Source organism: Rhamphochromis sp. 'chilingali' (genome assembly GCF_963969265.1).
Source record: "Rhamphochromis sp. 'chilingali' genome assembly, chromosome: 2".
NCBI classification, from domain to species: Eukaryota; Metazoa; Chordata; class Actinopteri; order Cichliformes; family Cichlidae; genus Rhamphochromis; species Rhamphochromis sp. 'chilingali'.
In genome coordinates, this window is record NC_137930.1 from 42880598 (window position 1) to 42894842 (window position 14245).

The window sequence follows — 14245 nt, forward strand, 5'->3', positions numbered from 1 at the left end:
CACAAGGAGACAAGTGCTGCTCGTGAAAAAATAAAGGTAAAGTAAAATTAAACACAGAAGAAAGCCGTTGCTTGGGGGAGCTCGCGACGAGGCTGCCATACTCGGCGCCATCTTGATCACTCTCAGAGGATTAAAGAAACTGCAGGACATTATGGAGAAAGTTGGGCATCCTCTGCATATGGTCATAAACAACCAGAGGAGTCTGCTCAGCAACAGGTTGCTCCTCCCAAAATCTTGGACCAACAGACTTAAAAACTCCTTTGTCCCACATGCCATCAAACTGTTTAACTCCTCACTGGAGGGGAGAGTGAGGGGAAACAGGAGGATAAAGGAGGGCGACTAAGCTGTAGTGTTTTTTCACTGTGCAATAATCACTGTGCAATAGTCTTGCAATTGTTGAAATGTGCATTAGACTTTGGCTGTCTACATCTCTTTAATGAGTATATTTCACTAGTATTCCTATTTATTTCTATGATATATTCTGTATTTATTAGTGCTGTCAGCGCTAATCTTGTTAAAATGACGTTAACGCCATAACCGCATTAACGTGACAAATCTCCGTTAGCTCATTAACGCGGATCGTCCCGTGCGTGGGGCTGCACGGAGTCAACGTGTTAGCGTGGTTAGCTCATCAATGCATTAGCATTGTGCAGCCCCACGTACGGGGCAATAATGCGTTTATGGCGTTAACATCATTTTAACAAGCTTAACGCTGACAGCACTAGTATTTATATTTGTGTATATATGCTATATTTTTATACTTATGTTCGCACTCCCTCATTCCCCTTTATTTGATATTCTAACTCTGTAATATGCAACTTCTGTTGGTGTTCTGCAACTGGAAGCTGAATTTCCCAGAGAAACCCACCAGATGGGTTAATAAAGCTCTATCTCATCTAATCTAATCTAATCTATCTCATCTAATCTAAAACTGAAGAACAGATTGTGTGTCTGGATTCACCGCTTTCAATGTCTGAATGATGAAGCCCAACAGCATCTCATGAGAAATAAAGCCCCAGGTCAAGATAGTTTTCAGCATAATTTTACAAAGAATTTTGGCCTACACCGGCTCCTACTTTTTTCAGAATGGTCACTCAAATTCAGAACGATTAGACTCTATCTACAAACATCATTAGTCTAATACTTAAACCCGGCAAAGATCCTATGCTCCCATTCAGCTAGAAAAAAATCACTCCATTCACAATATATTCTGACCAAACAGTTTTTTCTTTTTATCAAGGGCAGACACTCAGCCAATAATACAAGCAGATTGATAAATATAATAGATTATTGCTCCATCAACAAATTAAAAGCCACAGATGTCTCTTTAGATGCAAAAAAAAAGAAGCAGGAAACCATGACAGTACCAGAATAATGACTGTGTTACTAAATATCTCACTAGAGCAATATATTTACGTGTCAGTGCATGGGTAAGTAAAGGTAAATTCAGATATGACACTTATAAAAAAGTGAAAATCTTCACTTAACATTAATGCGTGCCGTAAGCTGTTAGTTATCCTTGAGCGGTTTCGTTTTATTGTTGAAAATAAACATTTAAAAAGTTACCATCAAATAAGAAAATCAGTTTATTCGAAAGTGCAATAAGAATCATTATTATTAATTAAAATCATTTACTTACAGTGAAGACTTTTTCCGGCTGCCCCTTGGCTCTCCAGTTAGTGTCATGGACCTGTTTTAGGATCATCCACGCGTCATCATGTTTGCCATTCTGCTCCATAAACAAACACAGGCAGATGTATTCAAACTTACACACAGCCATGGAAAAACGTTACAAAGAAAAAAAAACTGTTGTCAGTGTTCATCTATAGTGAATGTGAACTATCTCGGTGATCTCCAAAAACACTTTCATCGTCTCTTTTAAATTGATTAACAACTATGCCAGCTATGTTCTTTCCACATGTGTACACTTTGCAGGCAGGTGTACAAAGAAACACTATGCTAACAGTCTCACCTCCAGGAGGAAACGTGGGCTCTCGGGCATAAAGGTAAGTCCAACCAGAGAAGCAATTGCAGGGAGAGCCGCAACCAGGACGAACACTCGCCAAGCGTGGAACTGAAATTCTGTGCCCATACTGAAGCCCCAGCCTACACACACACACACACGCGCACACACACACACACACACACACACACACACACACACACACACACACACACACACACACACACACACACACACACACAAATCACTGTTTACAAGTTTTGAGAAAAATACTAAGGTTTTACTTCAAACTGTCAGAAGTAGAAATGTATCATAAACAGTGATTCAGAGCAGCATTAAGCAATGCAGGTGGTAAATGATGCATGTTTCCTCTCTGAGTTTACTGTAATTGTATGTATTTGCAGCTGAGACTGTTCAGGGTATTTAGTCCAGACAGAACAGAGGAAATCTTTTGTTTTGGTTTGTTTTTCAACAGCTAGCTCAACTCAAAAACTACAGGATAACGTTGTGCATTACTTTGAGGTTTGAATGAGCCCCAGCACTAAAAACCTGCAGAAAGCCATAACCTACAGAATCGTATTGGTGTGAAATTGTAGAGCCATTTAAAATAGAGACTCCTATTGCACCTTTAGTAGCACAGTGCCTTGTCACTGGGATAGTTCTCTTAACAAGTACTAGCCATAATGCTAACCACTGCACTACTGTGCTGCTGATATGTAAGACTTAACAGGTTGCACCTCTAACAATGAGGTTGAGGTCACTGAGATTAATTTCATCCATCTTCATTATCCTATAAATAAAAAGTCTCATTGAGATTAAAATGTCTTTCCAAAGGAGACCTGGCCAAGAGGGCAGCAAAAGTTACAACTGATTAGCTTTTTATGGCTGACAAAAAAAACTATTGATTCACTATTGAATAGATAGTTGTGAATAGATTCACAACTATTCACAAATGTGTCAAAAATCTATCTAAAGAGCAATGAATATATCAATATTTTTCCACTCTTATTCAAAGGTTGCAACCAGTATTTAAAAATATACGTGGCATGTAGACTGGCATAGTAAGGGGCTGAACCACAGCTCTTCAATAAGAAGTCTAGCTCCATTTTCTCCTAAACCACATCCACCAAAGGTGTGAATGCACTCACTGGTCAGTATTGCTCACAAGCAAGAATGTAAAGTATCCTTTTTCATTTTTAAAACTGTCTTACCATATCTGGGTATAATTCCCCAGGCAGTGAATGAAGCATAGATCCCACCAATCATCCAGAACATACACAACCAGGACAGATGCTCTCCTCTCTTGTTCATCTGAAGAAACTCTGAGAAGTACGAGTACACGATCGGTGCTGTGCCACCAATACTGAGAGCAAAGACAGAAAAGAAGATAGTAAGGATTATTATTTAAATAATAATCAGCCACAACATTATTTTAAAGATTATTATATTCCCCCAGAGCAAAAAAATGAAGAAAACAGATGCTACACAAAAGCAGGTTGTGTTTTAGAAAACGTCCACTGAAAATCACAGAGCAAAGATATGTAAAGATATTCTGAGCAAAGCCGACGTTTTCTTGGAGGCAACAAGAGTTCATTTGAAATTTGTATCACATTCTAAACCGCAACAAGGTGACATTTGATGGCACTGCCACCCCAGAATTCAGTTTGGCCTCCTTCAGCGTCACTGGAGTTGAAGTGCTGTCAGTCTGGAAACATGACCAACATCACTGTAATGGAACATGGATGCAAGTCGTGTGGTGAGAGACCGTGTGGAGACTGTGTCCTTGGAGGTTATGTGCGTATATGTGTATGTAAGAAGATTGGGGTGGGTTGTCTGACTCTAAGGTAACTCTAAAATAATTCTTGACTTTGAGGTGTATGATTTAATAAAATAAATTATATTTACAGAGTTTTGAAGAGAAAAAGTATTCCCAAGCATTTGAAATAAAAAGATGTGCAGATGGATGTTCATGTGAGAATGAGCTACCGATAAATCTAATTGAAGTGAAATTGGATAAAATGAATGAAACATGAAGTGAAGTGCATCCATATGTAACTGAATGTTCAAATGGGAATTACTAAGAAGTCATGTTACACGACAACATAGAAAAGAAGAAAATGTAATGAAGTGATTTTAAAGTTTCAACTTTGTTTTAAATCGTGTATGTAGAAAAGTAAGAGAGAGGATAACAGGATGTAGCTGGACATCGGGTGATAGATGTGAACAACGGTGACTAGACGCCACAATGGGTTGTTCCGAATAGATAAGTGGTTCTTCCCTTTGTCTCCTGTCAGATGAGCAGTTCAGAAGATTTGATCTAAGAAGTTCATATTTAGAAATTCCAGGAGAGACACCAGAGGGATCAACCAGTGCTTGATTATTGTTGCACACACAAGACACTTGATCCAAACTATAACTTACCCGGATGCTGTAGATACATACAAACAAAAACTGTCCCATTGTTCTACTAGAATCTGTGTTTTGCTGCTCAGTCTTCCCAGCATTTTCCCACATGCCACATTTTCAGTCATTCTCTCCCTCCACACATTCAGGGTTGAGATTCTTTCAATGGTGTTAAAATAAGATGAACACGTGTCACTTTATCTAGATGTGGCACCTCACCCCTGTCCCCCAGTAGGCACAATCTTGGTGATTTCTGTAATTTACATTTGTCCCAGCTCTCCATGTATTTTAAAACAATTTCCCATATTGGGAAGACCACTGGACATTCCCACAAAGCATCCTTTTGCTTCTTGGCATTTCCAACACGTCATCTTTACTCATGCACATTTTATGAAGCCTTGTTGGTATGTAATAGTACCTGCTGAGAATTTTATATCGGATAAATTTACCTCTAGCCTCCCTGATTTAAAGCCCATTTTCAGAAATAATTGAATTCCATGCTCCCTCATCAAGAGTACAATCCAGATCTCTTTCTCAAACACTTTTAAGTCTTTTACGTGTATTGTTTTTAACCCAATGACCTAAATTACACCATTTTGACACCTTCGTAAGTTAAAGCACAGCAACTGCAAACTTAATTTAACTTAATTTGACAGAAAACACACTTGTCTTGGCTAAATTAGAAAAGATAGCCATGACCATTATAAGAAAAACATTGAAAACAAATGTGTCCCATGTGAATGCAATTTGGCTCAATATGGAACCTCATTTATTTCTACACTGTGTAAAAAAATGTTCTGCACTTGGGTTGAGGAGATTCCAGTCAACTAAGATGTGTTTTACTCCAGCTTCAGTTGATAATCTTCACTATGGTAGCTGCTATAGGACAAATGTGTTTTAGTTAACTAAGAGAGACCAAAATATTACATTTACACTTTAGCTTATAAGGCTGTTTAGTGTGTTTCTGCTGCTGTCTGGACCAGCTCTAGATCCAACAGCCATCCCTATCTCTGGATGGCTGTCAGTCCACTGTTTACCTCAGCTGTTAATGTGGGGTAAAAAGCATCCACCCTAATTTACTTTGAAAAAGGCTTTAAAACTGTGTGAAAGGAGTCCGACAGTCAGAGAGTCAGACAAGCTCAATTCGGCTGATGAGAGCATTACTGAGGTGAGTTGTTGAGGATATGCTGAACTGTTGGTAACGCTGCTGTTAGCTCCTGTTAACCAGCATCAGTGAAACTGTCTTTGAAGCCAATGTAACTTTGTTGGACTCTGATGCTTGAAAATGTAAGAATCAAAGCTTTTAGAATCAAAGTCCCAGAAAGTTGGTTCTGTGCATCTGGATGTAGCGTTTTCAGTAGGAGAAACATTTCATCATCATCAGGTGACTTCTTCAGTTTCAGCTGACTGCAGGTTTCCCCCTTATAAACAGTACATTTGCATAATGATTACATCTCATCATTGAAAGAGTGTCCACTGCCCTGTAGGTGTGTGTGTGTGTGTGTGTGTGTGTGTGTGTGTGTGTGTGTGTGTGTGTGTGTGTGTGTGTGTGTGTGTGTGTGCGTGTGTGTGCGTGTGTGTGCGTGTGTGTGTGTGTGTGTGTGTGTGTGTGTGTGTGCGTGTGTGTGCGTGCATTACCCAATGCCAGAAAGAAGTCTGAAGAAGAGAAAGAAGCTGTAACCCTGAGCTAAGGAAGACATAAATGCGAAGATACAGTTTATAGATAATGCCAGAATCAGACATTGCCGACGGCCAACTTTGTCTGCCAGTCCTCCCCACAGAAATGCTCCCACCATCATGCTCAGGAAAACGATGAGACCTGCACAAAGAAGAAGTAATAGAGGATGCCATATCAAATTATTTAATACTAAGGATATGTTGCAAAACCTCAATATACTCAAAATCAAAACCACATCTGATTGGTTTCATCTCTGTTACCCTGGTGTTTCTACTCCTCCCTGATTGCCTTTTGTGTCTGTGTATATCTAAAGCCTCAGTTTGTCGTTTGCTTGTGTCTTCACTGTGTATTCTGGCTGTTTGTTCCCAACTTATTTATTTAACTTTCTCTTAAATTTGGTTTTGTTTTCTTTCCCATGGATTTATACCAGCCTAAATAAACGGATCACTTTTTTGCTTTTTCCTCACTTCATCACACTCTACCATGACACACCTATTATCAAACATGCTCTGCAGAAATATATGAAATCAAATTCCTTCTTTACCTTGTTTGGTATGGACTTTCATGAGCAGACTGCTTTAGCCTTAGGCAAGCATTTAACACTGATTGGTGCCAGATTGGCATGCTGACAATATTTTAAACCAGTGTACAGATGGCCATGCAACACAGGATAACTGTGACTCATCATCAGATATTTTACACCACGTGTAAAATATCTGTTTCACAAAGGTCCAGGGACACCTGGGCAGCACCCATATGCTTTTTTCAAGGTCAGTACAAAAAGAATTGGTGTGTCACTCTACTGATTCTGAACACGAACAGACAATATCGGTTTCGATCAAACCTTGGCAATTCAATTCAGTTTTATTTATAAAACACTAAATCACAACAGCAGTCGCCTTAATGTGCTTTATATTGGAAGGTAAGCACCCTACATTAATAAATAGAAAACCTTAAAATTCAGACATCAGGGAAAAAAAGAAAAACTCTCTTTTAACAGGAAACATCATTTCTGATGTTATGAAACCTCTGGCAGAACCAGGCTCAGGCAGCAGCCATATGCTGTGACCAGTGGGGGATAAGGATGGGAACTGATAAGAATTTAGCAATTCCGATTCGATTATCTATATCACTTGTTGATTCGAGCGTTTATTGATTGTCATTCTCATCAATGAGAGTTACCACCATCACTAAGCAGCATCTCATTACATTACATTTGTGTAAATTGACTGCATACTGCGTTGTCAAATGTTTGTGCGTGTCGGAGGCATTTCCCCTCTTTTGTTGAGATTGCTGTTAAGGTTATTACTCAAAAAGAAAAAAAAGTAAAGTATTACATATATTACACGAATACCTTTCTTAAACAAAGTGTAGTACTTTACTTGACTACTAAATTCACTGCGGAGAAATTAACTGACCTACAAACAACTACAGACATGAATAACTTATTCTTCCTGTTTGCATCAGTTCACACAAACTAAGATTTTATTACTTTTTAGATTTTAAACTGATAGAAACTAACAAACATCACAAGCGAAAACCTGATTCACATGGTGACTTTTCCTCAGAAAAATACCGTTTTCATCTCGAGTCATTTGGCTCAACAATTACCAGAGGTAAAAAGAAAGCCTCACTTACAGCCCAGACATTTTTTGTTCACTAACGACTTCTTGTATCTAATATATTATCTTCCCCTGCAGGTAATGCAACTTCTGCATGCGTATTCATTTCACATTTTAAGGAGGCAAAGTGTGAAGTGGACTCGGTGGACTGGCGTGTCTATTACACGTTCAGCCTTGCTACTGGGGTGAAAAATTGCATCAGTAGCTGAAAGGGTCACAGCAGAGGGAGCTACATGAGATTTCTCATCAATGCCAAATTATCTTGGTATGATACCTGGATATAGTGTTGACTACTGCAAAGTCATTTTCAGGTTTTTCTCATCAGTGATATAATAACTAACACCTTCCGGTACATCTTAATCTGTTGCCACTGAAACATTTCAATATATATAAAAAAAAATCTATTGTGGTGCCCATTTATCACATCAACATCTTATTGTGATAAGGCAAACAGACTTACTGTGTTCATGTGCCTGGGTTGACAGCAAGAAAAAACTACCAGCTAAAAGCTGCAAGCAAAAAGGAAAACGAATATTCTCCAGCTTAAGTAATAATGCTTTTGGTGAAGCATTAGGAAAAAAATCATTTCTGATGTTATGGCACCTTGGCATTGTTTAAGGCACACTGTTGAAGTAGTACAAGCACCTAAGAACCTGATTATAAAATGACTCCTATAAAAAAGCTAGCAAATACACTTAATCGATCTGGAATATACTCCAGATCTTTTATTTTCTACATTTTTGATAATATAAAGGGAACAGGCCTCATCTGGGTATGAATCCCTGAGATGTGGAGCTTTTTATGAAAATTAATGTAGCTCCCTAAACAGTTAATGAAATGCTTTTGTTAAACCCCTTGAATTAGTCCTCACTTCAATTACATCTTCCACTTTTGATTTAAAAGCCACTATACAAAACTGCCTCATTGTCCAAATACGGCTGGACAAGCACTGCTTGCTTTGACAGAACAACACAGATGTAGTGCACCTGTGGGTAGAGTGGGTCATCTACCAGTTGGAAAATTGGAGGATTCATCCTTTCCTGTCAATGTGTCAAAGTATTCAAGATACTGAATCCCCAGTTGTCCCTGATACATTAACAGGTGAGTTGGGTGTGTGTGTGAAGGTAGATAAAGGCAGTGTATGAATGTGTGAAGTACTTTGAGTGCTCAAATTGAGAAGGAAGGGACCTCGGATTGTGCTTATTCTAAACAACAATCACTACAGCTAATGCTTACCCAGCATTCCTTTCTCTGCATTGGACAGACACAGGTCCTTTTCTGCAGACGGTAGAACAAATGCAACCACAAAACACTCAACTCCATCAGCCATTAGAGCCAGGCCCAGCACTATGAAGAGCATCCACTGGAATTTCCCATGACCACATTCTTCCATGATGTACTCATACTGCTCAGATAACTCCTCTAGATCAGATGCTGCACTGCTACCTGTTTGAGGTTTAGCCCTGGAAGAAGCCATGAAGACAAAAGAAAATGTGAATCTTTGATTACACTGAAAACCAGATCTGATTACACTGTCCTGAATATATGATAATACTGAATACATTATTGATCTCTTGAGGAAATTACTCTCTCTGCAGAGGGCGCCCACAAATCAGGCACCCGGGGTGCAGTGTGTATGGACGCTACCTTGCTCAGGGGTACTTCAGGGTAGCCATTCAGTGGATTCAAACCCCCTACCTTCTGATCATGGGGTGACCACGCTACCTACTGTGCTATCCCTGCCCTATATCTGGTTATTATTGCTGTCACTCTCAGATATGCTATCATGGAAATTATTAGGTTTTGTGCCCAATTTTTGAGGTTTAATTTTTGCATTCCTGTATTTACAGTGTTTTGACTTTTTTTTCTTATCTAAGCTTAAGCCTTTCATGCATAGTGGTCACTACAGTGGACAGCTATTCAAAGGCTGTTTTCTTGTACTTGTGTCAGTGTTGATGGTATACTTGCACATAAACCACTACACTGGACACTGATGTGTCACTCCATACCCTGCCACCCACTGGTCGTTTAATGTTACTATAGATATATGACGTGTTTCATTGTAATTATTGTTATTTAACCCTGTCATGCATGAATTATGACAACCTCAATCAGGATTTTTTTTCTTAAGTACTTTATTCACCTTTTCATGCCTAAAGATGGATATATATACTTAAGAAAAAATCCTAATTGAGGCTGTCATAATTATGCATGAAAGGGTTAAGTAACGTTTAGTTTGGGGGGGGTTGCTGATTTTAATGATATACTATTTATTATTACAGATAAACTTAAATAGCAGTATATTCCCTCTGCAACATTAAAGAAATATGCACAATAATGAATAATAATTATAATCCAGTATTATATATGATTCTGCATTTTAGTTCAGACACTTTCAGTATATTTTGATACTAAAAAATGTACACTAATATTTAAACAGACTGTAAAACAATTATTAAATATAAAACAAAGTTTAAACTCCAGTGCAGTGGCCCTTTTTATTTAGTTTCTGTGATATGGCACAAACTTGTAAATCCATTTATGACTGATCCATTTTTCAGATTTCCTGAGACCCCCTCACCACCAGCTACCACTCTACAGTGAGAGTGCCCAGAAACATTAAATATGCAGTGCCTCACCATGCAGCTCTCTGTGCAGCCTTTGTGTCATCAGGATGTGGAATCCCTTGATATTCTCCTTCATACATCTGATCCTCTTCATCATGTCCTTCAGTCACATCACTTGCTGCATCGTCTTCCTGAAGAGGGTAGTCTCCTTGGTTGTATATGTTGTTCTGGTAGTGGTCAGCCATCTTGGCCTACTAGACCAGCTTTTCTAACTGTTAATATAACTGTAAATAAAAGGTTTTGTTTGGCTTGTTAATTATGTCAGTTCTGAATTTTAGGGAAAAATATAGTTGTCATAAAATAGCAGTTGGAGTTCTTAGTTAATCATACTGACTTACTACCCTTAAAAACTAGTTTCAGGGTCATTAGTCACTTTACTCCACTTACTGGTTTTTAAACTTAATAGCAAATAAAGGTCTATTAATGACATCACACCATCAGTCTGTATGATTTGCAGTGCAGCCTATTCAGGTGTGACTGTCCCAATAAAACAAAACGTGTCTGTTTCATCAGTAACTTCTGCTCCATGTTGTGCTTCTTATGGTGCTGTTAGTGGTAATTCCAAATTCCTGTAAGGTCCTCTCTTCGCTCCTGAAAACAAAAAAACTGGTTAGTTTATTGTACACTGTGACACTTGGAACACAGAAGACCTTACCTACCAAAATATGCTTTTTTAAACGTATTTATTTTTTCTGCTGATTATGGTGGTGGTGATAGTGGTGATGATGGAGGTGGTTACTGCTGATGAGCACTCTGCTCTGCGTATTAAGTTCATTTGTATGACTGTGTTTCCCCATTTGGTTTCTTTTCAAACTTTCTTCTTTATTTTAAAAGTTTGTTGTCCCTTGTGCCTTTCTTTTAGATTTGCTTTCCTTGGCTCATTATCCATCATTTATGGTGCTTTCCTGAACAACTCAGAAATTGGAAATTCCGACTTCCCAGTCGGAAATCAACTCAGATTTGAAGTGAGCTAGCAATCCAAGATGGCAGCATGCAACATAAACAGTAGTAAAACGTTTTTCTTTTTCATCTGTACTGCCACTGTTGTGTATTTTTGACTCACTCAATAAGCCATATGCAGAGCATTGATCAGTCTCTATCCGTAGATGTGTTTTTTAAGCACCAAAACATAAATATTATGGTGTGTTGTTAGTGATAGTGAATTTATCTACCCTGCTAGGAATCAAAACAAAGGCTAGAATGATGGACAAGCTGTGGGTGCTAATAAGACATGAGAGAGGAAAGTGAGTGCAGTCTGCTACACTTCACAGAGACATGGCTGCGTACGCAGGTTTTTCATTATTCAGGCTGACAGAGACACCAAGCTGAGCAGTAAGAAGAAACAAGAAGACATTGTAGTGCTTCTTAATGAAAGGTGGTGCAATCCAGGACATGTGCACATAGGAATATCTCTGGTTGCCTGAAACTGAACTTTTAGCTGAGGCTATTATTTACCACAGGAATTCTCCTGCACTATTAGTGAGCAGTATTTACCACCATGGAGCAGTGGCAAGCGACATCAGTAATAATATTATTATTATTATTATTATTATTATTATTATTATTATTATTATTATTATTATTATTATTATTATTATTATTATTATTAACTTTATTTATAAAGCGCTTTCAAACAAAGTGCTGTACAACTAAAGGGATAAATAAAATAAAAGTGATACATAGCAATACAGGTAAGAGACACAATACAAGTTAAAAACAATAAAAAATTTAAAAACTAAAAGCTGTAGAATTAAGACATATAGAAAAATCTTAAAATCTGCTCAAACCTGACAAGGTAGCCAATGAAGAGAGTTCAGTACAGGGCTAATGTGCTCAAATTTCCCAGTTCTTGTTAAAATGCGAGCAGCTGCACTTTGCACCATCTGTAGACCTCTAAAACTCAGACACACAACTGTTGCGACCTACAGTGTAGGCATCCAGTGGCATTCATCACCATCAGCGCTGATTTTAACTATATAAATATGACTCCACTCTGCCAACTATCCAGTTAGCAAACTCAACATGGCAGCATTCAACATAAACGCTAGTAAAACCGTAAACATTTAAGGTTTACTGTGGACTGCAAAACACAGGAAAGTAAAGCCCTTTTTCAATTAGGACCTACTTGGATTGGCTCGAGGTTGCACTACTCAGCTTCTCATTTACATTTGAGTACCATCTAATGTGCATGGAGTTGTTATAGCAACGTGGCTGAACATCTTGTGATGGGATATAAACACTACAACAAAGGTGGACGTTGGGCTGATGGTATACCAGCTGCTCAGTCTGTAGCTTTTCGTCAGACGGGGACCATGGTGTTGTTTCTGTGCAGCTGTTTACTTCATTGCCAGGTTTCAAAATAGCGTTTTTGATTTTCATAAAGAAAATGCACTCATAACTCATTGACTGACGCCACTGACCAGCCAATCAATGGCATAAAGTCTGTTGATGTCACATTTTCAGATCGCCGGAACCCCAGCCAGTAGCTGCTAAAAAGGTACCCGGTACTTTTGACCTAATGGAAAACCCCAAAAACCTCATCGATCTGTGCCGAGCTGACCTGAGTAGGTGCTAATGGAAAAGGGCTATAAAACTCTGGTCCTTTTGAATGCATACATGCAAGGATTTAATATAGAGCCACTGCCCTCACCCCACTTGTTACTGTTAACAGGACCAGGTTGTGGTACCAGGACCAGGTTAACAGCATGCTCCTGACTTCCTGTTGCCACTCAGTTGTGCTTTGTATGTGCTCTGTGATCCACATGAGGATGACATCAACAACATAACAAACTACATCACTGATTATATAAATTTCTCTGAGTATACAATTATCCCAATCAGGACTCTATGCTGTTTTCTCAGCAACAGGCCCTGGATCACCAGTGACCTGGAGATCCTAGTGAATGAAAAGAAAGGAATCTTTATCTCTGGGATCAAGGATATGTTGAGAAGGATACAGTGTGAAGCCGGAGCTGAGTAGGTGTGAAGATACCTACAGAGAAAGGCTGGACACCAAACGCTAGCTGCCCTAAAAAGTTAATTCTGTTAGTATTTTCAGTGGGAGAAACGTTTCATCGTCATCCAAGTGAATTCTTCAGTCTCAGCTGACTGCAGGTTTACCCAACAATATAAACAGTACTTTTGCATAATGATGAAAACTAGCACCACTGACTAACAATGGGCCATGAGGTCACTTTCATGATCATTAATATGCAAATTGTCATGACCATTGATCAACAACCACTGACCAAAGCTCATTGATCAATGGCCATGAGTATCATTCACAGAGAGTTGGGGAATGGCTGCAATCACAGCATCACAAGATGGTGAAAGATGTACCCTTAGGCCCCCTCCTCGATTTTCATGTAAATGGCCTCCTTTACTCCCCGCTCAAACCAGTGTTCCTCCCCGTCCAGGATGTGTACAGTCCTGGAGTCCTGGCGGGACAAGTTAGCTCGTTTGTGGATGATTGAACGTGTATCAAGATGTTAGCTAGAAAGCACTTAAAGAGAAAGAGCATTGGGGGGGGGGAAGTGCTTGTGCAAATGGGTGGGAATGGGTGAATGAAGCAAGAGGCAATGAGTTGCTTTAAGTGCTCAGAGAGTATAAAAACCAGTCCATTTACCATTTACCAAACCAGAATTTCCCTCATCTCCAGTTTAACAGACTCAGAGTTGTTAGCAAAATCTACTTCCTGGAGTAGGGCCATGGGCCCTACCTACCTATCTCTGTGAGATTCAGCAAAATGCTGCAAAAACAGTGCTTTGCAGTACAAATGGATAATGACTCAAAGCTTACTGCAATTGCAACCCAAGAATTTCTCAAGGGAAAGAAATTATATATTCTTCAGTGGCCAACTGTTTTGAACCCAGTAGAGCATGTTTTTCAGTTTTTAACCAAACTAAATACAAGAAGACCCACAAACAAGCAGCAGTCACTGACTTCAAGTAAT

The 14245-nt window shown here is 38.9% G+C and overlaps 1 protein-coding gene across 2 annotated transcripts in view; it reads right to left on the reverse strand.

The window, feature by feature from the left end:
* LOC308393164 (synaptic vesicle glycoprotein 2B-like) overlaps positions 1–14245 on the reverse strand; it is a 50585-nt gene that overhangs the window by 33112 nt on the left and 3228 nt on the right. The window contains exons 2-8 of one of the 2 annotated variants that reach the window (XM_080876698.1): positions 10681–10884; positions 10306–10517; positions 8903–9129; positions 6005–6185; positions 3175–3326; positions 1973–2106; positions 1640–1729 (exon numbers count right to left, since the gene is read on the reverse strand). In XM_080876698.1, the coding sequence (XP_080732824.1) occupies positions 1640–1729; positions 1973–2106; positions 3175–3326; positions 6005–6185; positions 8903–9129; positions 10306–10478 (957 nt within the window). In that variant the 5' untranslated portion in view covers positions 10479–10517; positions 10681–10884. Of the gene's footprint in view, positions 1–1639; positions 1730–1972; positions 2107–3174; positions 3327–6004; positions 6186–8902; positions 9130–10305; positions 10885–14245 lie in introns of both variants that reach the window. The other variant, XM_080876697.1, reaches the window with a different exon arrangement.